General features: G+C 46.3%; 2 protein-coding genes across 2 annotated transcripts in view; one reads left to right on the forward strand and one right to left on the reverse strand.

The window, feature by feature from the left end:
- GOLGA2 (golgin A2) overlaps window positions 1-18,488 on the forward strand; it is a 22,585-nt gene extending 4,097 nt beyond the window's left edge. The window contains exons 2-28 of the mRNA XM_010000752.1: window positions 1,006-1,128; window positions 1,567-1,647; window positions 4,726-4,860; window positions 5,441-5,484; window positions 5,616-5,679; window positions 6,151-6,210; window positions 6,673-6,753; window positions 8,544-8,582; window positions 9,337-9,399; window positions 9,639-9,732; window positions 10,389-10,495; window positions 11,056-11,114; window positions 11,358-11,499; window positions 12,492-12,581; window positions 12,751-12,858; window positions 12,942-13,029; window positions 13,527-13,873; window positions 14,696-14,809; window positions 15,090-15,314; window positions 15,597-15,696; window positions 15,784-15,872; window positions 16,419-16,566; window positions 16,702-16,769; window positions 17,368-17,470; window positions 17,697-17,803; window positions 17,980-18,148; window positions 18,238-18,488. Of these exons, the coding sequence (XP_009999054.1) occupies window positions 1,006-1,128; window positions 1,567-1,647; window positions 4,726-4,860; window positions 5,441-5,484; window positions 5,616-5,679; window positions 6,151-6,210; window positions 6,673-6,753; window positions 8,544-8,582; window positions 9,337-9,399; window positions 9,639-9,732; window positions 10,389-10,495; window positions 11,056-11,114; window positions 11,358-11,499; window positions 12,492-12,581; window positions 12,751-12,858; window positions 12,942-13,029; window positions 13,527-13,873; window positions 14,696-14,809; window positions 15,090-15,314; window positions 15,597-15,696; window positions 15,784-15,872; window positions 16,419-16,566; window positions 16,702-16,769; window positions 17,368-17,470; window positions 17,697-17,803; window positions 17,980-18,148; window positions 18,238-18,488 (3,099 nt within the window). The remainder of the gene's footprint in view (window positions 1-1,005; window positions 1,129-1,566; window positions 1,648-4,725; window positions 4,861-5,440; window positions 5,485-5,615; window positions 5,680-6,150; window positions 6,211-6,672; window positions 6,754-8,543; window positions 8,583-9,336; window positions 9,400-9,638; window positions 9,733-10,388; window positions 10,496-11,055; window positions 11,115-11,357; window positions 11,500-12,491; window positions 12,582-12,750; window positions 12,859-12,941; window positions 13,030-13,526; window positions 13,874-14,695; window positions 14,810-15,089; window positions 15,315-15,596; window positions 15,697-15,783; window positions 15,873-16,418; window positions 16,567-16,701; window positions 16,770-17,367; window positions 17,471-17,696; window positions 17,804-17,979; window positions 18,149-18,237) is intronic.
- Window positions 18,489-22,311: 3,823 nt separating this feature from the next.
- Window positions 22,312-24,774, reverse strand: part of DNM1 (dynamin 1) — a 42,192-nt gene continuing 39,729 nt past the window's right edge. The window contains 1 exon segment of the mRNA XM_010000765.1: window positions 22,312-22,536. Within this exon segment, the coding sequence (XP_009999067.1) occupies window positions 22,476-22,536 (61 nt within the window). The 3' untranslated portion in view covers window positions 22,312-22,475.

Genomic DNA, 24,774 nt, shown 5'->3' on the forward strand with positions numbered 1-24,774 from the left:
CCCTCCCCTCCTCCTTATTTTTTTGGTTATTTTTCCTTTTTTTTAGTGTTTTTTTTTTCTCCCCCCCTCATTTTCTTCTCCCGGCGCAACTCGGCCCAGCGCGTCCCGGCGGGATGTGCCGCCGTGTCAAAGTCATAGGAATGGGAAAGTGTCCTGGAGCAGCTCAGGCTTCCATTTTGAAATCCTCCAAATAATGGGATCCTTCTTCTTCTCTATTTCCCACCCCCCCCGCCCGCCCGGGGCCTGGCTCTGGCCGGGGGGCTCTGGCTGAGCTGCTGGGGGAAAACGGCTTCTTTACATAAAGGCCTGGGGCTCGCTGGGGTGGGGTTCGGGTGTTCCATAACATCTAGGAAAAAGCCGGAAGAACGAGCAGGATTCAAGTTACAGCTTATCAGACCAGCTTTTGCTGGGCAAAACAGATAAGGTTTAAAAATCAGTTGTAGATTGCTTATCCCCTTATTTCACAAGTGGTGCAGAATCTGTATGATTGTGTTGCCTGTCTGTGGGGATTGTCATTTTCTTTCTTAACCCCTTTCACAGAGTGGAAGATCTTACAGTCAGGCACTGCTTTTTCACTTTGCACTCAGGATCAATTGCCCTTTGATGTTTTTTTCATATTAGTCTTAGTTATATCCCTAAAAAAACCCACCAAGTATTTCTTTTAATCTCCTTTTAGTTGCAGTATGGAGTATCAGATTGTTCCCCAGGAACATCACTAGTTGTTCACCAAAGTTTACAATATTTACAATTTTTTGCCTCCTGTTGTTAATCCATCCCAGTAATTCTTACTTCAGACTTCCCTGGACTTGTTTGGATTTTAATTGTTTTTTCTCCAGAGGGATAAACTCATCAAAGAGTGTTTCTTTTGTCCTTACCCTTGATCTGTATTTTTATCCAGTGGAGTTTGTTGTTTTTTGGTTTTTTTTGGGTTGTTGGGGTTTTTTTACATGCTTATAGAAGCAATATTCTGGTTTTGGGCTTCAGATTATTGATCTTTTTTCATAGCTGAAGGAATATCAACAGAAGAATAGCCCTGGAGCAGCTGCAGGAACCAAGAAAAAACGCAAAACTAAAGAAGACAGTAGACCTGAGACACCCCCCAGCAATGACCTGCAGCCTCCAGAGAACGTGAGTGTCTCTCATTCTTTCTCCCAAATGATTTCTCACCTTCTTGTTCTTTGGTTTCCTGAACAACATTGATTAGAGCCAGGAAAGAGTTAGGTTTGGGCGATGTGTGAGTGGCACAGATGCTTGTATCACCAGTGTAAGCAGGGTGTTACAGTAGTTAGCAGCTGTCATAGAATGGTTTGAGTTGGAAGGGACCCTGAAGATCATCTGGGTCCAACCTCTGCTGGAAGATGCACGTGAGAGCCAGAGCATGAGCTGAAGCAGTGTCAGGTCATGCAGTGCACTCACCCAGCCCTCTGTGTGTCAGAGCTGCTGTTTGGAGGCACGTGCTCCCAGCAAGCCAGAGGATGGTGGTTTCTTGGGCTGCCTTTGATTGACGTTTTCTCTCTCTCCTTTTCTGAGCTGTTTCTCTTTCCCCTTTTCTTTCGCCTCCTGTAGATTCAGAACATTCTGAAGGTGCTGGTGTCAGACCTTAACCGCTCCAATGGGGTAGCCATACCCTCATTGGACAAGAGGAAGGTGAGGCAGTGCTCGTGTCCCTCTCCCTCCTGCATGCTTCGGGTTCTGTTCACACTGACCTTGGTTGCTGGGATGGAGCCTTGTCCTTGACACCTCCACTGTCAGTGGCTTGAGTTTTGTTGTGGTTTTTACTAACATGAGGCTGGTTGTTAACATGCGTTTCCATTGCTCCTAAGTGCTCGTTTTCCTTCTGGTTTGTGTCAAACTTAACACCTGAAAAAGTGTTGTCAAAGTCCTCCTGGAGACAGCTGAGCTTTGAGGAAAACCAGGAATTTGGGGTGAGGCAATAAATTAACCACCACCGAGGAAAAAACTGCAGTAGGAAGAGGCAGTGTTTTCTTAGTCCGTGTTTCTCCTGCCATTCCTTGGCTTTCAAGAGCCCTAGTTCTGAAGGGCAAGTTTCTGCCCATCTCCAGGCAAGCAGCTGCCCTGAGTAAGCTGTCTGGTTGCTCCAGCCAACCCATCTGATGACAGGCACTGAAACTGGCACAGGTGATGTACAGTCTGGCAAGTACTGTGGCTTTGAATGTGTTTGGGCAGGAAGTCAAATACTTCAAGTCAAGCATTTACAGGCTTCAGTGTCTTCATGTTCCCAAGCTTGTGGAAGGGGCAGGAAGTATGCCAGCAAGCAATAGCAACATGTTCAGGAGCAAACATAAGCAGCCTTTAAAAAAAAATATTTTCAGACAGGCAGTTTATTTAAATAAGGCTCAAATTGTGATAGAAACTCAGAGAAGTAAAATGTTGTAGCCCAGAATTTCCTTCCAGTTTTGTTGTACCAAAGCTTGGCTGTTCCTTTGCACTGGCATCATTTTGGTAGCTTGTTTCCCTACCATTGTATCAATGTAGTAACTCATTATTTTGTTTACTGCATATCCACGTGTCTCCAGCAGTAAATGTAAATGTAGCAATCACCAGGGGTACCAGACAGATGCAGTGAAACCTGCAAGATGGAATGGAGTTCACTCTTGGTGTCCCTTTTCTCCTTTATTTTTGTGTGGTCATGCAGCAGCTGTTCTGTCCAACACACAGAGTGAACAGAGAAAGTTCTCCCACCTGTACCTTACAAGTGTAGGTTGTGTGTCAGTAGAACTTGATGTGAAGACCCATTGTCAGCTTTGTGGGTGCTGGATGTACCCATTTAGCATAAAAAAGTGTGTTTTGATTGAAGTTTCTCTTGTCCTAGGGACTCTTTTCACTTAATACTTGTAAACTTGGTGTAAATTAGATCTCAGAGAAAGAGACTTGTTGCAAGTTGGAGGGTGAGATGAAGATGGGTGCTCCTGTGTTGTGGCATTTGGTCTGGCAGGGAAGGCCTGCCTGTGTCTGCAGTTTTAGTCTCATTCTGAAAATGGACAATTTATTACTTCTATTAATTCTTGTTTTCCCAATTATTTTTATTCCCTCTGCTTCCTTAGCATGGAGAGATACATTTTGATCCCATTGGCTGTTATGGGAATTGTGGATTATTGTGCTTGGGGTTTTAGGAGTAATTGAAAATAATCCAGCTCACCCACTTCATCCTTCTTGGCTGTGAGGGACAGAAAACCCAACAAAACAGGAGCCTCTGTGTGAAAGCAAATGAACCCAACTATATGCAAAGCTGAGCAGAATTACTGACTTTTTATTCAACATTATTAGAACCTCACAATGCAGAATCTCCAGATGAGATTTGCTTTGCTCCTAACTTTCTAACAAATTCAGCTGTTCAAATAGATTTTGTTTGTTAAAAAAATATTTTAAAAGTGCTTATAGTGTAGGAAGAAGGAAGGAGTTCTGGTGGTTAAGGCACATTGCTGCTCTTTGCATCTTGAAGCATTAAGAAAAAAGAATGTCCTGATAGGAAAAATTAAGGAAACATTTTTGAGATGTACAGGGGATGATATTCCCTCCATTTGCTGTTCTATACTGAGGAGTGTCTGAACCAGTAAAGGTGAAGTAACCTGGAGCTGAAGGAAGAAGGGGAATTCCTGACCTTCCTGTAGGCACTGGACTTGATCCTTGGGAGCCCAAGTATTTGTTCTGCTAAAAAGAAATTGAGAACATTGTTTGTGTCCCTCTGCAGTCTTCTAGCATATTGCTTTCATTAATCTCTTTTCACTGGTACTGCATTCCTGCTGCTTGATTCATGAATGAAGAGCTGAGCAGGTAATCAGGGAATGCCAAGAGAGATTTATTGTTTCCTGTGAAGTGCCAAGAAGGAGTGACTGAAGTAAGAAGGAACACTTTCAGGTGGAATTACAGAGAGCTGCCATGTATTGGTGGGGTTGAGTGTTGAAGGATTATCTCATTTACTTCGTAGTGTTGTTAAATGCTGACTTGCCACAGCTGGATGATGAAACTGGAACACTGCTCTGGGCCTTCATGGCTCTCTGATGCTGTACAAAACAGTTCTGATCCAGCCTTTGTGGGAGGATGAACAGCACTGCTGTCCAGAAAGAGTTTTTTGGCCCTTCTCTTTCCCATTTAGACTCTCCTAGTCATGGGGCTACAGACCTGGGGGACACAGACCCCTGGTCCCAGCCACACTGAGCTTGGCCTGTTCATCAATGTCCAGTTTCTAAACTTGTGGTTCATGACCTGCCACAAATTCCACCAAGCTTTAGACAGAGCATTTGAGTTTGACTAACCTGGTTTTCATGTAGTCACTAACCTGTTCTTTTCCATCTTAATTTGTGTACAGTGATCCATGTTTTCCCCAGACACATCTTGAAGGTAGTGCTTTGCAGAGTGACTACCATCTGGCTTTGCCCTCACTTGCATTTTTGTGACTCTTTTGCAGTGAATTTAGTGTGTGAATGTAGAGCTGGGTGACATTATTGCCCTGCATTAAAGAAGCAAGTTTGATTATGATACAGCAAACCTTCAGCCTGGCTCCAAGAGGGCACAGGTCTGGGATGGTGTCCCTGCAGTCACCTCTTTGCTCTGGGGAGAACACAGATTCCTTTCCATGTTTGTAAACGATTGATTGTTCACATCTGTCTAGTTTTCACAGACAGATCAAAAGGTGATGTTTTCAGGTGTGTTTTCATTCATTTTGCATGAGAGCTGTAATTCCTGTGCTGTGTTTTGTGACAGGCATACTTTGACAGTGATGTTGCCACTCGTAGTGCTGAACAGCTTGCTCCTGATGTCCCTGTGCTATCTAACAGCAACAGCCTCCCTGCTTGTGGTTCTGTTCTGCCTGCTCCTGAGAGCATGCAGCTGACACAGGTTTGTGAATCATCATGAATATTGCCATTCAACCATTACATACTGGTTAGTGATAACACAGGTTTTCTGAGGAGGATGATCTTCATAAATATGACATGACTAGTTCAGATTTTCTCCTGCATTCTCCACTCTCCATCTCATCATCATCTTTCTGAGAGCAGAGACAGTACTGCATCACCCAAAGCTGCTGTTTTCCTTCCTCTTCACTCCTACTTAATTAGGCCTTTAATAAGACAGAAGGTCTCCAGTCAGATCAATCTGCATTTCCTTTCACTACTTAAAAGATTTAGTTGAAGTTTCTTCCCAGCAAAGTATTGACTGTACTGATAAACAGTAACAGCAACTACAAAGCTTGTAACACTTAAGTTTCTTCATTCCAAGAAACCCAGACTCACACCACCCAGAAATTATGTGTAAGCCAGGACTGAGTTGGTGGTTTTAAGTTCATCTTTCTTTGGGAAGTGGTAATTACAGATGCTGTGGAACCTGAGCCCAGGTAATCAGGTCTTAGTGACACGTCCACAAATGTGACTCCCATCTCCTTTTACAGGCTTGTAAATGTTTGTGTTTCAATCCACAGATTCATGAAACTGAGGATCATAAAAATGCTGTGGATGAGAACAGGTGAGTGTTTATCAAACAGCTTCAAAGCACGATCCCAGTGTCCAACAAGGATTTATTCCACACCAGTGCTGTTCTGATTGGGGTGGTTCTCTCTGAGGAATTTTCATTTCAAGGTTCCCTTTTGTTCCCAGGTCTTTCTCATCAACAGAAGGTCTCCGCCAGTTGTCTGAACAACTCAATGGCCTGGTTTCTCAGGTATGGCCTCATTTTGATCCATCTGTCCTATTAATCCTCTGGATGTTTGATGTGGAGCTTTAAGCAGTCAGCTCAAGGAAACACTCTTCCATCTCAGAGGTCTTTGCAGTCATCCTACTAAACAGTAAGATATTTGAAGTGTTGGGAAGCAAAACTTCCTGGTTTAGGAATGTAGAATTGCAGCAGTAGGAAGAAAAGCAGAGTGGGATGAATGAACAGCATGTATTCATGGGAAGATGTGTTCTGGGTTTAATGGAGAAGAACCTGAAGTCAGTCTCCATAATTCACATCAGCTGCTCACAGGGGGAGTCTGCAGCTGTCCTGAGCCAGGGAAGTGTTTTCTGTGCCTGTCTGTGATACTTGGAAGTGGAAGGTGCTTTGAGAAGTAGTATTATGATAGTTGGGTCTGACTTAATAGTGTTTTGTTTCCTTGAGGAATAAAACTGACTTACTTGACTGCTTTACTTCTAGTCCACGTCGTATGTGAATGGGGAAAGTGCTGTTGCTTCCACAAATATTAAGGAAATGGAAGTAAGTTGTTCTCAGTCTTTCTTTTTTCTTTCTTATTTGCTACTGCTGATCACTTGCTGGGACTGTAGTGCTTGCAGCAGTGTTAATCAGACCTAATTGAAGGCACAGTTCACATACATCCTGTCCAGGGCTGTGCTGTAAGGGGGTAATTGTGGTCAGCAGTAAGAGGCAGGTATTGGAGGTGTTTCCAGTTTGGGGACTGGGGATGATGATTTGGCTTCCATGCAACTGCAGTTCTTATTTCTGATGCACTTTTATGTCAAAATGAAGCCTCAGCAGAATTGATAAAATACATTGATGTCCCAGCTGCTTTTGTTGAAACTGTAGGTTTTGTTTGGAGAATCTGATTATATTAAACTGTGATAATGATATATTTTTTCTGTCCTTTCTAATGATTGCTTTTTTCCTCCCCCTCTCCTCTTCTGCTCCTTCCTTTTTCTCCTGTCTGCATGTGCCCATCAGACACGTTACCAGGAGCTGGCAGTAGCCCTGGATTCCAGCAATCTAACTAACAAACAGCTCGTTACAAAGATAGAGGAATTGGTAAGAAACAATCCAACCAACCAGTTTGACATTGTCTTTGCTGCTGTTTATGCTCCCTGGGTGTCTGCAAGGCTATAGGTTCTCTCCTAGTGCCACAGGGAAGGCTGATTCCACAGCACTTTGTAAGAAACAAAATGGGCTGTGTGGAAAACCTGTTAAGAGGATCAAAGACTAAGGCCACTTGTGAATGTATTGGCTCATCTCAGGAACAAGAAACAGGGGGGGTTTTGTTTCCATTTAAATGGGCTCTATTGATCTCATCGTGTTTCCCTGGATGATAAGCATCCTGATAAAACAGCTATTTCTGGTCCTGGTCTGAATCCTTGAAATACAGAATTCTGGTGGTGGAAGCAGTGTGAAAACCTGTTTCTGCAGGTGGTGATGCTGTTCTAAATATATCAGCAGAGTGGGAGCAATAGGTCTAGGAGAGAGCCCGGGGCTGGTTTCTCATCATATCCTCAGCTTCTCTTGGCACCAGGCATGAACTGCTTTGTCCTGTGGTCTGCATGGATTCCTGCAGCTGCTTTTCAGCCTTCAGCTTTAACACTGCAAGAAATGCAGCTCAATGGCCTGGATTCAGCCTGAAAAGATCCTTTCTCATGTGAAATACCTTTCCCCATTTTGTTCCTCTCTCAAACTACCCTTTTCCCGAAGTTCAGCATTTCCCAGTGTACCCCATGACCCTTGTTTTATTTTGGGATCTGTGTTGGTTTTGTTCCACTCTGTTTCTTTTTGTCTTTTAGACAAAGGGCTGCAGAGGTACCTGGTATAGTGCTTTTCCCACCCAAGATTCTCCTTGTTTGCCTGGAACTCTTAGGGCCTGTGCTGCATTTGTGGCCTTGCCTTTGCTTTTCCTGGTTATCTTGTCCACTGGCATTGCTAAAATCAAAGCCTCTAACTCATCACCCTTCCCTCTGCAGCCATGTTTCAAAACAAATTGAAGTAGCAGTAGTAAAGAAACACCTTGGCCAATGTCTGCTATTTGGGAAGGGGAAAAAGTGCTAATTATGGAGTTACTGATGGTGCATCTGTAAGAAAAATGCCAGGGGGACAAGCAAGTGGCAAACACAGCACGGGTTGTGTGGCAGCTTGGGTAGACAGCTGCCACTTCTGTCTCCTTCACCCTCTCCTTCTAGGAATGCAGCATGTACAGTCAGCAAATCCCCAAATACTTATAATCACAGGGTATCCCAAGTTGGAAGGGAAACTTCACCCCTAGGATTGAAATTGGCAAGACAGAATGATCCCCTTTCTTTGCTGTTGGCTCAGCTCTCTCTCATACCACCTTCTGCAGGGGCCTGCCAACATACGTGCAGCTCTGCATGACTTGAGGGCCAGTTGTTAAGTGGGATAAAGGTCTAAATGCTCAGTTAAAGGAAAAGAATCTGGTTTTTGTTTGGGTTTCTTGGGGTCTTTTTAAAAAAGCATTTTTGGTGATTATCCTCATACACCAGGATTCTATGATGAATTTCACAGACGTGAGATGCAAGTTTAACTGAAGTTGGTGCATGCTCAGATACAAACATAGAGGGGTTTCAGGGGTCATATTTGGGAAGAACTGTGGTAATGTACTGAGCAATGAAAAACACATCTGGCATATCAAGTATATTAATGAAGGGAGCCCCAAATCTACTATTTTTAATGGCCAATAGGAACTTCCTAGTCCTCTACAGAAGGATAATGGAAATTCTGTTTGCATTAATTGAGCATGTATCCTGCTTCATTATAGTGTGTTTCAGCAGTATGAGAGTATTTTCTCTTAATACTGGCACAACAATTTTCTTCCATAGAAACAGCAACAACAAGAAGCAGTGAATCAGCTGGAGAAGGTAAAGTGTGTCCTATTTTTTGATGGATACAGAAATAGGTTTATGGAAGGGCTTGTAGTGAGAGGACAAGGGCTAATGGATCAAAACTGGAAGAGGGGAGATTTAGGTTACAAATTAAGAAGAGATTCTTTAGTGTGAGGGTGGTGAGAGCCTGGCCCAGGTTGCCCAGGGAAGCTGTGGTTGCCCCATCCCTGGCAGTGTTGAAGGGCAGGTTGGATGGGGCTTGGAGCAGCCTGGGCTGGTGGGAGATGTCCCTGCCCATGCAGGGGATTTGATCTAGATGATCTTTAAGGTCCCTTTCAACCCAAACCATTCTATGAGAGCACAGTGGGCTTGTGGCACAGGCATGTGTGCTTTTATGTTAGATTCAGTTTCATTTGTGGCATAAGGTTGGATTTTTTGACTTCATGAGTGAGGCCTGGCAGGTAGCATTCTTAAATTGTCAAAAGCTATTATTTAGATGCTCAGGTACTGGAGGAGTGCAGTGGAGGCAGTTTAAGCCCTTGCCAGTACCTTGCATCCCAAACACTGCCACATTTCTGCCAGCAGTGGTGGCACTAGGCTATCATTGCCATTTTAGAATGAGTAAATAATGAAGTAGTTCAGATAATGGAAGGCTGAAGTATGTCTTTAAAAATACTGGTATGATTTAGATGCTGGAAGTACTACCAATGAATCACTGCTTTTTGAATTTGACATAAACCAAGGGTTAACTGTTTCAATTTCTGTGCTGAATAGGCATTTTTTTATCTAGGAAAAGAAGGAGTTTGAACAGAAATTTTCTAAAGAGCAGGCAGCACTGAGGGAACAGCTACAGGTAAGGCACATCCTCCATTAATGTCACATGGCTTCTGCTTTTTTCTGGATGACTGACCACTCCTAGTCCTCATCCTGGAAGCCACGAGTTTTCCTTCAGGAGAACTGGCAGTCAGCCAGTTTGCTGTGCTGAACTGCAAAGAGCTCTTCACCTGCACTGAACTACCCCTGCCTGGCAGCAGGGACATTGCAGTTACAAGCAAAGAAGTTTTGCACTGAGCTGGTTTTCCTTTCCCAAAGGTTCATATCCAGACCATTGGAATTCTGGTTTCTGAGAAGTCTGAGTTGCAGACAGTCCTTGGACACACTCAGCAAGCAGCTCGGCAGAAATCAGGTAACTTGACTGGGAGCTCCAGCTCCTGCTGCTGGTTAAACTGTGGATTTCAAGTCAGAGGGTTGATGGTTGCTGGCAGCCAGCTCAGCACTCCCTGACTCCTTCAGGAGCAACACTTGGCACTGTCACTGCTTCCCTCATCACAGCTGCCCCCAGATTGAACCATGTTGATCCCATGGCAGTTGAGGTTCTTTTGTGCTTCACCAAAGCCTTGTCAGCCCTGTTTGGGCCTGCTGATTACCCCAGACTGCTCCTTTCTGACTTTCTTCTCTTTCTTTTACAACCTTGTTCCCTTTTCTCCACCCTCCCTCCCACACAGCTGTCATGTTAACTTAGGTTTTACATGATCCTTTTGTGTTGGAACTGAATTTGAGCAACTTATTCTATTAGGGGAAAAAAATTCCAAACAACATATTGTTGTTCTGCAAAGGAAGTTTCATCATCTCCTTTGAAAGTGAAAAAGGCAGTTCCAGAGACCTTTACTGCCCAGAGTTGCTAGTTGATTCTCTTCTAGAGCCAGGAGTGGAACCAGGTTTACTTATTTACAAAGCCCTGTGCTGCCTTAGGAGCTTGCTGAGAAAGTAGAAGGTTGTGTTCAGCCAGTTCCAAAAAGCTTTGTGGTCCAGCCTCAAGTGACTCTGCTCTGACTTGTTCAGGAGAAGCTGAAAGCCTTGCTGCTCGTTTACATTCATCTCGCCAGAGGGTGTCTGAGCTGGAACGCACTTTGTCCTCCATCTCTATGCAGCAGAAGCAGTCAGAGAAGGTAAGAGTCACCTCTGTTTATGCTTAACCAGCAGAAGCATTTGCTTGTCACTCCTCCAGAGTCAGTGGTGCCTGCTTAGAGAAGCAGAAATTAACCTTGTTAATTGTTATTTAAAGGCCTGTGTTCTCTATGATCAAAGCAAACTTCATTCAGGTTTCTGTGACTACTAATCATATGGTCCAATTGCTGTCCTGAGATCTGGCACCTGAGCCAGCTCCACATACCAGAAACCTCACTAGGACCTTGTCCCAGGAGGGTCTCCCATCAGACAGACACTTTAGTAGTGCTTTGAATCCAGGAGTTTGCAGAAATAACCTCATGTTCAGTTAGCAGCATCACATTTGAAAGGACTGAGCAGAATTACTCCTGGCAAATTCAGGAGGTTTCTAAGCAAACCTGTCCTGGGGATTTGGCCAAAGTTACCACCTTTTCCACGTCAGCTGATCTGCTAAAGTTGAAGTTTGTTTTTGGTTTTTGTTTGTTGTTGTTTTGGTTTTTTTTAACATCTTACTTGTTTGGCTAAAGTCTGTAGTTGAATCAGTAATTTCCTTTTTCTCCAGCATAATAAAGAGTTAGTGAAGGAGCGAGACGACCTGAAACTGGAACTGTACAAACAAAGGTAAGTCCCTTCTGCTCCTTGCTGCAGAGAAACACCCCTCTCCACAGAGCCACAAAACACAACAAGGGGCACAGACCAAGGTGGTGACTTGGGAGGTTGGACAGTCAGTTAGAAAAAAAGGTCACTATCTGTGCTGTTTCTGTGATTCTGGCTGCTGTGAAGAACTGGATTGTGAGTTGATGACAGGGGCACCAGGAGAGCCACAGTACATACAGTGATGCCACTTCTGTTTGTTTGTTTCAGCAAAAGTAGTGAGGAAATAAAGCAGCAGAATTCAGAGCTGTCAGAGAAAGTTCACTCCCTGGTTTCCAAGAATTCAGCTATGAAGTTGGATATGGAGGATTTGCATAAGAAACTGGAAATGGCCGAACTGATGATTCAACAGGTAAACACAATACTTGTGGGTTGTGAGGGTAGATCACACTGATCAGTGGAAGACTTTGCTTCTGCCAGTGGGCACAAGACCCAGCTATTGCATTTAGAGCACAAAATCCTGTCAAGACATCCACTTAGTGACAGGCCTTCAGTGAGGCCTCTAAGGAACAGAAGGTCAATATTCTAAGGAGTTGGAGCAGTAGATGGAAGGACTTTTCCTGTTTGTGTCTGTTCAGCACTTTGGTTCCTCAGCTGTTGTGCAGTCACATTGAGAAACCAGTTGAGCAGGGGTGATGTTTGTCCCCACCCTGGCACAGAAGGTGAACTGGACAATGACAACTTGAAGGTCAGCTGGGCAAAGTTAGAAGAAGCAGCTAATTAGAAAGGGGATGTGTGAAACCAGCTGGAAGCTGTTCAGAGAGCACTCTTGGTATTGAGGTGAGCCTGTGAAGGGAGAAACTGCTCTGTATTTTTTTCTTCCCCCCAGACAGTGGCTTAAGTTACCCTTGAAATAAAGCCAACTGCTTCTCTCCTGGAAAAAGTACTGTGTGTCAACTGAACTGGCCTTGCTGCTTAGCCCACTGACATGTTCCAGACATTGGCTTGAAATTCCCGACGTGTTTGACAACTTTTAAGGTCATCAGCTTTTACACAGTCTGATCTGGCTGCGTTATACAAACTCTGGGAATGCACACAGTTTCTGAGCCAAATTGTTTCGTTATAGCCTACTTTCTTAATTAAAAAAACCCAGTAACTACAATATTGGTAGGGAGGAGCTGCCCAATTCAGCCTGTTTTACAGGGGTAAAATCTAAGCCTTTTTAATTTTAATTCCCTTTTTTTTTTTCATTGAACTTTACTGTGAGTTGGAGCACTTGAAAGAACTCCAGAAAGTTACAGTGTGGATCATGTGGCAGGTTACTATCATTGGAAAGGCTGCCCAGAAACTCAGTATTAACATCTTGCCATAACTTTTTTGTTTGTTTTTTGTTGTTGTTGGCAGTTCTCAAATCAGACAGGGAGTCTGGATGCAAACCAGCAGTTGCAGATGGCACTGGAGGAAAAGGCCAGCCTGGAAACCCAGATTGCTCAGGTAGGGGCTGCATGATCCAAACCTTGATGTCTGTAAAGAAACTTGTGTGGCAGAAAAATGCAGCCTGAGCTTTGCTTTAACACTGGTTTCCTCAAGCTTTATCCCTTAAGCACTCACTGTCAAATTTATGCAGTCAATGTGATTTTCTTGGTGTTTTATTTTTGAACAGCTCTCTGAGTCACTTCACCAGCTCCAGGCAGAAAGAGATCAGTATGTGGAGAAGCTGAAGGAGGAGAGGAGCGTTTGGCAGCAGCGGGTGGAGCAGCTCTCTGAGCAGGTAACACTGTCACAGCTGCTTTTGACAGGCCCAAGTAAACACACCATGAGCATTGTTTTAACTTACACCTGTGTGCCTTGCAGGTCCACACCATGGCAGAGGAGAAGGAGAAGCACGTGGCCCACGTTCAGGAGCTGGAAGCCAAAATTACAGAGCTGTTGAGCAAATCAGGTAGGGCTTCCAGAGTGGGGCCTCACACTGCAGAGCAGCAGCTGGTTAACTCAGTCCCTGCTGTGCAGGAACTTGTGCACAACAAGGTGCAGGCAGGTCTGATGCTCCAAAGCTGCGAAGGCAGCTGGAAGCCTGGTGACCCTAGGAAACCTTTCCTCCTAGCACACAGCAAGGGAACTACTTCAACTAATTGACCAGATTGTTTATGTTGTTCGTGTATGCCTGACTGAACTGTCAGCCTCTCTGGCCCAGGAGTTTGGGAGGGCAGGAGGTTCTTGCTAGGGCTGTGAGGGAGTCGCCCATGGCAGGATCCTGCGCTTGGTTCTGGGGTAGCTCTGCACCTTCGTTCCTCTCAGTGCCCTATGGCAAGGACTGGGAACTGCAGCTGGTGATGCCTTGTGGGTCACAGAGCCCTGCAGGGTGTGCTGTGTGCAGTGATGTGTATTGCACAGCCCTTGAGCCCTGTGACTGAGCTGCCTTTGATTCCATTGCCTCAGCAGTTCAGCCGATGGATACTGAGCCTTCCTCACCAGCAGGGCCCTCAGCAGCCGAGCTGAGCCTGCAGGAGGAGATCCAGAGGCTGCAGCAAGAGAAGGAAGAACTGCATGGGCAGTACCAGGCCCAGGTCCGGGACAACCAGCAGCTGAGCCACCTCAACCAGGAGCAGGAGGAGCGGCTGCTGGAGCTGGAGAAGACGGTGCAGCGCTACAGCGAGGAGGCTGTGGACAGGCAGCAGATCCTGGAGGACATGCAGAGTGACAAGGCCACCATCAGCAGGGCACTGAGCCAGAATCGGGAGCTGAAGGAGCAGCTGGCTGAGCTGCAGAATGGGTTTGTCAAGCTGGTATGTTTCTTCCGTGCACCTTTTCCCACTGCTTCCCTCACTGGTGCAGTCCTGTTGTAGCACAGATGTAAATAACTGGCAGCAGCATTAGCCTTCTCTTGCCCTCTGAGGCTATGGATGCTCTGTCTCCTGGGATCCTGCCATCCCAGGAGGTTCCTGTATTTCCATACTCCCTCAGGTGCTCTGGCTGATGAACCAGTATCTTTGTCCAGAGCAGCTTGCTGCTCCCTTTCATCCTCTGGCAGTGAGGCTTTTTCTTTCCCCTGTGTATCCCTCCTGCCCTTTCAGCCTTGAACATGCCTGTGTTCTGTTCTCTGTGTTTGCCCATAAGGAAGAAGTTCTCAGCAGTCTTCTCTTTTGCTGCAGTTGTTCTTACCTGTCCTTGAGCTGAATCCTTGCTTTCCTTGCTTCTTCCAGTGTAACAGCTTCCCCTTTAGGGCCCTGGCAGGCTGACATATGGTCTAGCTGCTGATTTTTCTTAGTCCTTTCTGAACTCCTCTGATCTTTGAATGGCTGTGGCACTGTTTGGGATGTTCATGCCACCCATCTGCTGTGGAGCTGACAGGCTGTGTGATGTGCCAGGCCTCTTCTCGGCACTGTCCCAGCACTGATTCCCCTGGTTCTTTCCTTGCTCTTCTTCCATCTTCTCAACCTTTCTGTAAGTTATATACTGCCCTGAACAGTCAGTTTCTGGCCCTTGGTTACACCCCAGAGTAACACAAGGGGTGGCATCTTTTGTATGAGGTATTAACATGGTTTATTAAGAGTATAGGTTGATGTTGGTTGGGGCAGTTTCCTTACCTAGTGGTATCTGTCTTGCAGACAAATGAAAACATGGAGGTTACAAGTGCCCTGCAGTCAGAGCAACATGTAAAGAAAGAGCTGGCCAAGAAGCTTGGGCAGCTGCAGGAGAAGCTGGGGGAACTCACGGAGACGGTAAGGGACAGCTGGTGGGATGGCAGGGCAGGTTTATGCAAACTGCTGGCAACTTCCCAGACTTTGATGGAAGGATGGAAATCGGTGTGGTAATGATCAAGCTGGGAGACTTCTCCCATCATCTGCTGTCTAATGTGGGGACCAGCATGTGGGGGCAGATGGCAGCTGCCTGCCTGGTCGGTGGCTTTGGGGCAAGGTTGACAGCTTGAATCACGTCACACATGGATCAGCTTCCCTGGCAGAAATATTCTGATGTGGTGATTTGATGTTGTTACCTCAGCTGGAACTGAAAACACAGGAGGCTCGGGGGCTGCAGGAGCAGAGGGACCAGTACTACAGCCACCTGCAGCAGTACATGCTGGCCTACCAGCAGCTGGCAGCCGAGAGGGAGGAGCTGCACAAGCAATACCTGCTCCAGACACAGCTGATGGATCGGCTGCAGCACGAGGAGGTGCAGGGGAAGGTGACAGTGGAAATGCACCTGAAAGAGCTGCAGCAGACCAAGGTACTGGTAAAAAGGGGCGAGTGGAAAGATGGGAGGAAAAATGCTGAACTGCATGAAGTATTAATGAAGTGAAAGGTTGGACCAGATGATGTGTCACAGTCCCTTCCAGCCTGGACTGTGTTATGGTTCTGTGGTTACATCCTGTGCAGTACAGGTGAATTAAGACTTGTCTGGAGCAGCAGCTCTGCTTCCTGTGTGTGTGGGGCTGCTTCCTGAACACCTAGGGACTGTTTGCAGTCTGGCTTCCACAGGTATCAGTGATCTCCTGCCTCTCTCTTGCAGGAAAACCTGGAAGCTGTAGCTAAGGAGAACCAAGAGCTGCAGGCCCAGATCAGTCAGTTGGCAGCAGACCTGGATGGTAGGATTTTGCACCGACTAGAGGGTGAGTAGCTGCAGCTGGTCTCCAAGGAGCAGGCAGAGCTGGCCTCTCCAGGGTGTCACCTCCCTGTTCACCTTCCTCCTCTTACAGGAGATGGAGTTGAAAGTGAAGCAATGACTGAAGAAATCCAAACACCTTCATTTGTGATTCCAGAGAAGTTCGAAAGCCATGAAGAAATGGTGAGTCTTAAAATTTATTTTAAAATAAAAGCCTTTGTTTTCAGTTCCAAATGTTTAGAAAAGGAGGCAGGTTAAGTTGCAGAGTTTCCACTGGCTGTTTACCAGCTGTGACCCCCACCAGCTGAGATGCAGCAATGAGAGAGGCTCAAAAGTTTCTTCTGCAGAGCAGCAAAAAAACCAGAGACTTCTGCAGCAACCTTGCAAGGCAGGCTGGACACCTGGTAGTGGCTTTAATTATGAAGACAACTGAGTGGGCAGAGTAGCTCTCTGTGATGATGATGATGATAATGATGATGATGTTCTCTTTAGTTTGGAAGGCAATTTGGAAATGGCGTCGAGTAAATACTGTGATCAAACAGGGGTGCTAGGATTTACCCTGTGTATTTGTACTACTCAGGAATGGGAAGAGATGCAGTTGTTGCTGCCTGGTTTAGTTCCAGGGCAGCCACTTAACACTGTGGTTTCATCCTCATCAATAAAATGGGTTGAACTGTTCCTCAGTCCTGAGATGCAGCTCTGATGTGCACACCCTGGGCTTCTTTGTAGGTCGCTTTCTTGACATCTGCCATGTCCCAAGTGGAGAAGGAGCGAGAAGACATGAGGCAGCAGCTGGCAGCTCAGAGGCAGCAGTGCAGGGGCCTCCTGCACCAAATAGCAGCTCTTCAGCAGCAGCAGAACGTCGCACTGGGTGGAGGTAAAACCTGTGTGCAGTGTGGGGACAGTGTGGGTACGGGGACAAGCCTTGGCCACCTGCACTGGCCTCTGGGAAACAGGATCAGGTGAGAACATCATGTCCAGGGAGGAACTGTGTTACACTGGTCCCTTCCAGGTTCCACCATGGATACTGTTCCAGTGGAGGTTCATGAGGCTTTGAAAACTGCCATGGAGAAACTACAGGTAAGGTCTCCTCTCAGCTCCACTACCCTGCTCAGCCAGGCTCTGCTCCCGTGTCAGACTCCCTTACAGCACACGCAGACACACTGAAGGGGAGTAAGGAGCAGATACTCCACAACAATAAGCTACTTCGTAAAAAGCTGATCACTGCCTGTCTCAGCACAGGAAAGCCTGCAGCAGTGACTCCCCTCTCATGCCCCTCAAAGACTGAGTTTAGGGCCCAACACTCATCTGGGGTCTTTTTCTAAAGAAATCACTGAAAAACAAACCAATTATCTTTACCCTGGTGGGGTCAAGGAGGTAGTTTCTGGCCTTAGAGCCAAATATGACCAGAGTTGAGCTGTCCCAGCAATGAGAAGGTGAAAAAGGCACTTTGTGTCATCAGCTCTTCTGCTCCCCAAAATGCAGATGCTTTTTCACACCTTCTCCAGCTCGTCCTTTCCTCTCTGTTCCTTTTTAGCATTGAATTGGAGATAAGTTGTAAAGGCAGCAAGGTTTGTTCCCTAGACTCAGACCAGAGTGAATGGAGGGTGTTATCTTTAACACAGGTAGTGTCTGTGTGTGAGCAGCTCAGAGGGTTGACACCAGTGTTTGTGTTCAGTCCCGTTTCACAGACCTGATGCGCGAGAAAGTGGATCTGAAGGAGCGGCTGGAGGAGCTGGAGCATCGCTGCATCCAGCTGTCTGGGGAAACAGACACCATTGGTATGTTGAGGCAACACCTGCACAACCTAAAGCTTGCTCAGCCTTGCCTCAGCCTTGGTAGCTTGCTCAGCTACCAAGCACTTTGAGTCTCCCACTGCTGCCTCACCAGGGTAGATCTCCAGCCCAGGATGGGGTTTGCTGGCTCCTTGTGCCACATTGTTCTGTGCTCACCATGAGGCTGGTGCCCCAGTCCTGCCAACATGTGTCCTTAACTCTTCTGTTCCAGGGGAGTACATTGCATTATACCAGAGTCAAAGGGCTATCCTCAAACAGAGACACCAGGAAAAGGAGGAGTACATCAGCAGATTGGCTCAGGATAAGGAAGAGATGAAGGCAAGGAAGCTTTTCTGTGCTACTACTCCAAGCAGGGCAGCTCTGGGGAGCACTTGCACAGTGCAAACCTTCATGTTTTTCTCCAGCTACCCTTAACTTGGAACTTGGGAAATTTGTGGCACAGGCAGGGCTGCACACCCTGCATGATTCATACACTTCCCTTTATTTTGGTGCAGATGAAACTACTGGAACTGCAGGACTTAGTCATGCGTCTGGTGAGGGAAAGAAACGAATGGTACAGCAAGTATGTAGCAGCTGCTCAGAGCCCAGAGCTGGCAGCCAGCCAGGCTGGAAGTGTCCTTCCCGTGGAGAGGCACATGGAGCTGAACGTCACTGATGGAGAAGGTAAGCTGCAGCAGGACAGGTCCTGGGAAATCAGATACTCCCAAGGTATCTGCATGGGTGGGAAGAGTCACCTGCCCTGTTCCTTACAGGGTTACGAGAAGTGAATCTATCAGAGGAAGCAGAGGAAGAGGCTCCTGTTCTTCATCAATCCGGTTTCCCCCCAGTTGGCAGAAAAGCTGCTCAGCCAAGCCAAGAGGACCCCACAGCAAAGCAAATAATGCAGCTTCTCAGAGAAATCCAGAACCCTCAGGAGAGGGTGGGCTCCCTGCTGGAAAACCCCTGCATTCCCTTCTTCTACCGTGCTGATGAGAACGATGAGGTCAAAATCATGGTAGTTTAAGTGGTGCTCAAGTCTTATTGACAGCAATTTTCTATGAGCCTGAAAGGACTTAACTGACTTGGTGTGCCCATACCTCTGCTGAGTGCCCTTGGTCAGAACAGTTACCTACCTTAAAGACATCAGGAAAGAGGGATTGCATCAGCCAATTGGAGCATCAGACCTCACCTTCCCCTTCTTTTTCTTCTGTTACTTGGTGTGCTTGGAGCACAGGCAGCCTCCAACTAACCCGGGGAGGGAGCAGGGGCTGGTGCTTCACCTGAGGCAGGAGATGCTGTGACTTTGGGCAAAATGACTGAAGCCCTTGTCCCAGCCCCTCCTGCCAGCACCACAGCAGGGACTGAGCAGCAGTTCTGATCCTTCACTCACACCTGTGAGCAGCCTAGTTCCTTCCAGGCCTCCCAAAGTAACTAACTTATTCTGGTAACAAACTCTTTGGACTCTTAACAGGTTGGGTTTGTTTCATACTAGGTATCTTCCCACTTTCTTCTGCAGCTTCTCTTGCAACTGCATCTGAAACAGCCCTGACCAGCCAAAAGTTGCAGCACTACAGCTCTCTGTGCTCTGGGTGCTGGGGAAGAGACCCAGGGTTGCCTTTAGAGTCTTTTTTTGGTTACTTGACAAAGCTTTATGTGATTCTTGGGGGTGGGGTGGAAACGTTTCTGCACTTTGAAGGATGTGTTTGACTTGTATGTGTCTGAAGGTTTTATTTATTTAAAAAAATGGGAGAAATAAGTAAAAGGAAACCACTTAATAAACATGCTTTGTTTTGAATTTCTGGGCTCCAGGAGCTTCTAGTTCTCCATTACTTAACTTTCCTCTTCTCCCATTTTGGGAAGGAGTGAAAGAGATAAACAGGGGCTTCAGGATCTTGCATTCCACCTAAGTTCCTGAACCATCAGCAACAGAGAGACCACCTGGTGCTGCAACCCTAATTCTCCAGGAGAAAACGAAACAGTGGGAGGAGAGAGTGCCCTGAAGCAGCAGCAAAGCAAAGCCCTTGGGTGTGGAAGTGCTGAACTCTGTGTGGAGATCCTGCAACTAACCTTGCCTCCTGGGCACAAGCTGCCTGCTCCCAGGATGGTTAGATTCAGCAATGGAGTTACAAGGAAAACTGCAGGGGCAGGTTCAGGGATGTGACTGACAGCTGTGATCCCAACACAAGAGCCTGTGGTAGCCTGGCAAGTTCAAGAGATATGCAAGCACAGGAACAGAATCAACTTCAGGGTTTGTCAACAACAGAAGGAGAGACCATTCATTGCTTCTGTGTCTGAACTGGTCAAGCTGTACAGCAGCAGGGCAGAAACTCTGCATCTAGTGGCACCAGCAAGTTAAGTGTGGGTGGGGTTTTTAAAATTGTTCACTTTGATTTTTTCCATATCCAACTGAAAAACTGTGCACAGAACAATTAGTGCTTTCCTGTGAACCCACAAGGGGAAGGTGGAAGCAGTTGGTGAACTCCTTTCATGGGAATGGTGCTCATGGTGTCTGGTGTTACTAGCACAAGTCCCACAAGCTCCCAAGCTCCTGCCTGCAGGGGTTTGTGTACATAATGTATCTCTGTAAAATCCTGTATATTTCTTTGAAGAGAGACAAAAGCCTTTTGCAGTGTTTCTGCCTGCTCAGGCTGTTCATAAAGCTGTATCATGACTCATGGGGGCAGGGCTGTGATTTAATACAGATTATTATAAATGGAATAAATATTTATTGATGTTCTGCTCTTGTACTGTGAAGGAGACAAGACCCATGGGAAAGGCTGCAGTCTGTTGCAGAGGTGACTTAATCCTGTTACAAATTTGCTTTCTGAATAAACTTATTCAGATGGGCACTGACTAGATGCATTTCTTCTGCCCTGGTCACTTTTGACATGTGGCCAGAAACAAAGTGAAGAATTCCTTAAAAACATCTGCCCTGGGTGCTCCATGTCCCTTACCTTTCAGGAGTGTTTCCTGCAGGCAGCTGACCAGCCTGAGGTGCTTCTCCTGGTGTTTCACAGCCAGGCCCTACACTAAGGTTCATTTTTCACCCTGTTTCCTTTTCCCTGACCCCACTTTTACTTGGGAGTGACACAGAAGCAGGAACTGCTCAGCTGACACACTATGGCTTTAAACTGCTTTACCTCTGATCTGAGGAAACATGGAAAAATGCTTCTTACAGACCATAAACACAACAGGAAAGAGCTGCTGTGCTGGGAAAAGGACACTTTGTTTGACAAGATCAGGGGATAGAGGAGTTAATCTTCCCTGGGCAGGCTAGCAACCTCAGAATGTACTTAATCTTTGATAACCAGCAGATGAGAGGTTTCTAGTTTTGCAAAATAAGTGTCCAATATTTACTTAAATACATTTTACCTTAAAAATATTCTTGAAGAACAACCCTCTACATAACACCAGGGACAGATGAAACTGTTCCAGAGAGGGAAATAAAATAGAAAATAGGGAAAGCAATGGTGATTGCCTTGCTTCAGTAGAAGCTGGAGTTACAACCCATAAAAACATGCCAGACAGAGGAAGGAATTCCTATAGGAATTCCTAAAGAGGCACTAAAGGTCAAGTCTGTCCCCTCAGCCCACACCAGTATCTACTATGAATAAAATCTTCAAGGATATTTTTAGACTAAAGCCTGACTTAGGGTAGAAGGAGATGGCACAAGTACCAGAGGCAGCTGCAGACCAGAGCAACCCAGGCTAGATCAGGCACCAGTATCACAGGGACTTAGGTCAGCAACCCCCCTGCTCCCAGTCTCTCCCTGCTGAAATGCTGCAGCCCTGGGCAGAGGGGCTCCAGGAATCCACTGCAATCCTTGGGATGACAGTCTGAGTCCAGGAGTTAGGGAGAAACATGGTTGTCACTGTGACAAGCAGCAACCATCTTCTGGAACCCAGAGCACTCACTGGTTTGGCACTGAGACAGTAGGAACAGGTTTACCCAGTTTATACCAGGGGAGAAAATCCCCCATTTCAGCTTAAAAGCAACTTCCAAGCAGGAGCCTGGCCATGAGTGCCAGACTGGAGAGACTGCACTTCAGAGAAGGGCCTAAAGGACACTGCTTGACAGAGAAACTACAACTCGGGCACCCAATTTATGTCCCTTGAACAGCCCAGGCAAAAATACCAATCAATTGTGTGCAAAACTCCCACCTTCTGCATGTCCAGGCAGTGAAGAACCTTTTTGCATTTTCCTTTGCAACGGAGAAAGGGAATTGACTTCCAGCTCTGACAGGCTGTTTCACTCTACTGCAGCTCCTGGACATCACTGATGTAGATCTATTCCACCTCCCCTATTAGTGAAAGCACCTGCTTGCATGTCTAGCTTTTTAAGCTCTACGGGATGAAAAGATTAGGTTATCATTAAACACAGTTTGAAAATCACCCAGAGAAAAGAGCAAGAGAAAGAGTTTTATTCTAGTCATGGAGACCTCTGTTATACAGAAATGATAGTTTATTTCATCCAATAAACAAGAGTGACAGGTAGATCACAAACTGCATCACAGCTACTACCAGCACTGAGACAGCTCACCCACAAGTCTGGGGTAATACAACAACCCCACTGCACACAGCAGAGAATTCAACAATCAGCTCAAAAACTCAACATCAGGATTTGGTTAACTTCTTAGATGTGTGTGTATATATATATATGTATATAGATATTTTTTCCCTACTTAAGTATTTCCTAAAATCCACATGGAAGCACAAATGGCTTTAAACACCTGGACATATATAGATTTTTCATCTCATATATATATATTTATAGATATTTATAACAGTAAAGATATGTTTCTCATGACTACAATATACTTGTTTTAACTCCTTTAAGCAGCTGGGAAGAAAGAAAAAAAACCCAAAAAGCAACCCAAAACAGTTTCACTACAGTCACATCTGATTTGTGTGTCACAAAATACAAACAAAACAAGCCATGTGTGAGATTGGAGTCAGACCATTCCAGGACAGAACAGCTAAGAGGCAGGCAAAGAGTCTCAGAGGGAGCAGGCCTACATGTCAAATGGTGGTTTTGGGCTCTCTGGGCGGGAGGGACTGGCCTTACCCGGCCGGCTGGAGTGTAAAGACAAGAGAAACAAAGAAAAAAAGGAGAAAGGGAAGGGAAGGAAAAGGGGAAGAAGTAGTAAAACAACAGTTAAAACACAGAAAGGAACTGGCATCCGAACAACAGAGGATCCACAGCAGAAATCAAGAGCAATAACACTGAAACAAATCTGAATCAGGCCTGGTTGGAAGCCTGCAACACATGTGGCTCATTTAGCTCTGGTAGAGACATGACAGCTGAGATGTACAGGGTTGGTATATTTTTAATTCTCAAGTGCTTTGTTTGTTTTTTTTTTAATACATGTAGCATGAAAAGTCAAACCCAAACCTTAAGAAGATGAGTTCTGATCAACAACAGTTACAAGGTTCCCCAAACACGTACCATCCACATGCAAGAAGAAAAGGCTACGGAAGAAGTCACCACAGTACCCAAAGAACACTAAGAGATGTGCTTATCCAAAGCAGAAATATCTTCAACAAAAACATCACACAAACTCCCTGAAAACGTCTGGTTGTCCGTTTGCAAGGGGGGGAGCAGCGTTTCTATTCCCCTCTCCCTGTGGTCAGGGAAGTCAGCCAAAAGTGATGGTGCCAGAGAACAGCTGGCAGAAGCTGGTGTGTCACCAGCCCCCTGGTGTGTCACCAGCAGGATTCCCTGGCTCACTCGAGCCCAGGGTGAGCAGGTCCATGTGCTCCCTGCAGGCTGAGCTGTGGGTGCTCTCTCAGACTTCACTCTAGCAGGACCATGCTGATCCACACAGGTGTGTCCCCCCCCTTCCTTCATTTCCCTGCCTCACTTAGATATAAGGTTGATTGCACTGTTCCCAACATGAATTTTTGCACCTTAGAAGTCAAACTAAGACACAGGACATTGAATCTGTTCCTAATGGTGTCACATGTTTTGTCAGTGTTTTCTCCTCTAAGTCACATTTTTGTCTTTTTAACTACAAGAAAGGAAAACAGCTACGGCTCAGTCCTAGGTGCTACAGCTAACTGATGCAGGCAGGACACTTATCCAGGCCAGGTGAAACTCCTGGATGGACAGCCACCACCATGTGGACTCAAGGATGTCCCCGTGGCTGATCTCTCCAAGGAGCCTGTGCACTTCAGGGATCCATGCCACTGGATGAAGGCTACTCTACGCTCAAAGCAGTAACAGGACGCACGAGTGAAGACGAAGAGCTCGATCACTAGGCTAGTGTTTTACGACACACCAGGAAGGGGTGGTGGGAAGGCAGAGGTGTGGGATGGATGAGAGGAGTGACTGTGGCTGGAGGAGGGAGGGTGGGATGGAGAAGCCGCCAGCACGGCGCTGGTCACCAGCTGCCTGCAGCCTCGGGTTATAAATCTAAGAGGGACGGTTCAGCCGGTCGGATTATGGTGGGTCGAGTAGGTGAGGCAGGGCCCCTTCTGCTGTGAAAAAGCAGAGAACAAAAACAAGAAAACACACACTGTGGTTAGCACAGCAATCGCAGTCACAATCACACATGCTTCTCCACCTCGCCTGAGCCAGCGGTAGAGTCCAACAGGAGGCACAAACCAGCAGGGCAGCCCCACCAGGTCTGTGTGGGGTCCTCCTGCACAGCACGGAGCACCTGCAGAGCAACTTGCTGGAGAGCCAGATTGGCTTTCCCTCTGAAATTTGGAAGTGCAGAGATTTATTGCCAGTGAGTGCACTGGCTCTGGAATGAGAGTTGAGAAGCATGGACAACAGTGAGCTCCTGTATCAAGCACATGACAGTCACACAGCATGGATGGGGTCCTGAGACGCGCTGCTGTCGGAGGCTCTGGGCTAGATGGAAGGAGCACCTTCTATCCCTGCAAGCCTGAGACTCCCTGCTTCAACACATGACCCTGACCTCTGTTAGGGGCAAGCTTGCTGCTTCCACTTCACTAGTTCTGCTGCTCAGCAAACCCAGCTGCTACTGACTTCAATGAAAGGAGCTTTGGCCATTGCTGCTCCATTCTTCTCAGCTCATCTGCTGGTACTTTAGGCCACAGCTTAAGTGTCTGGGTTAAGTGGGCCATGGGTTAAATGTTCTAGGGTCTCTTTCCTGGAAGAGACTGGGGAAAAACAAAGCCCCAGAAATACAAGACAACACCCCTGATGTCTCTCAACTCATTACTTCAAAGACCACTTCAGACTCAGACTACATGCTTTAAGAAGTCTAAAATAAGAAGTGTTCTGTAACTCACCAAACTATGTTTTTTTCCTTTTAAAAAAATGCTCCCTTCAGTGTCTGCAAC

This window comes from Chaetura pelagica, unplaced genomic scaffold (genome assembly GCF_000747805.2).
Source record: "Chaetura pelagica isolate M959 unplaced genomic scaffold, ChaPel_1.0 scaffold591, whole genome shotgun sequence".
Lineage (NCBI taxonomy): Eukaryota > Metazoa > Chordata > Aves > Apodiformes > Apodidae > Chaetura > Chaetura pelagica.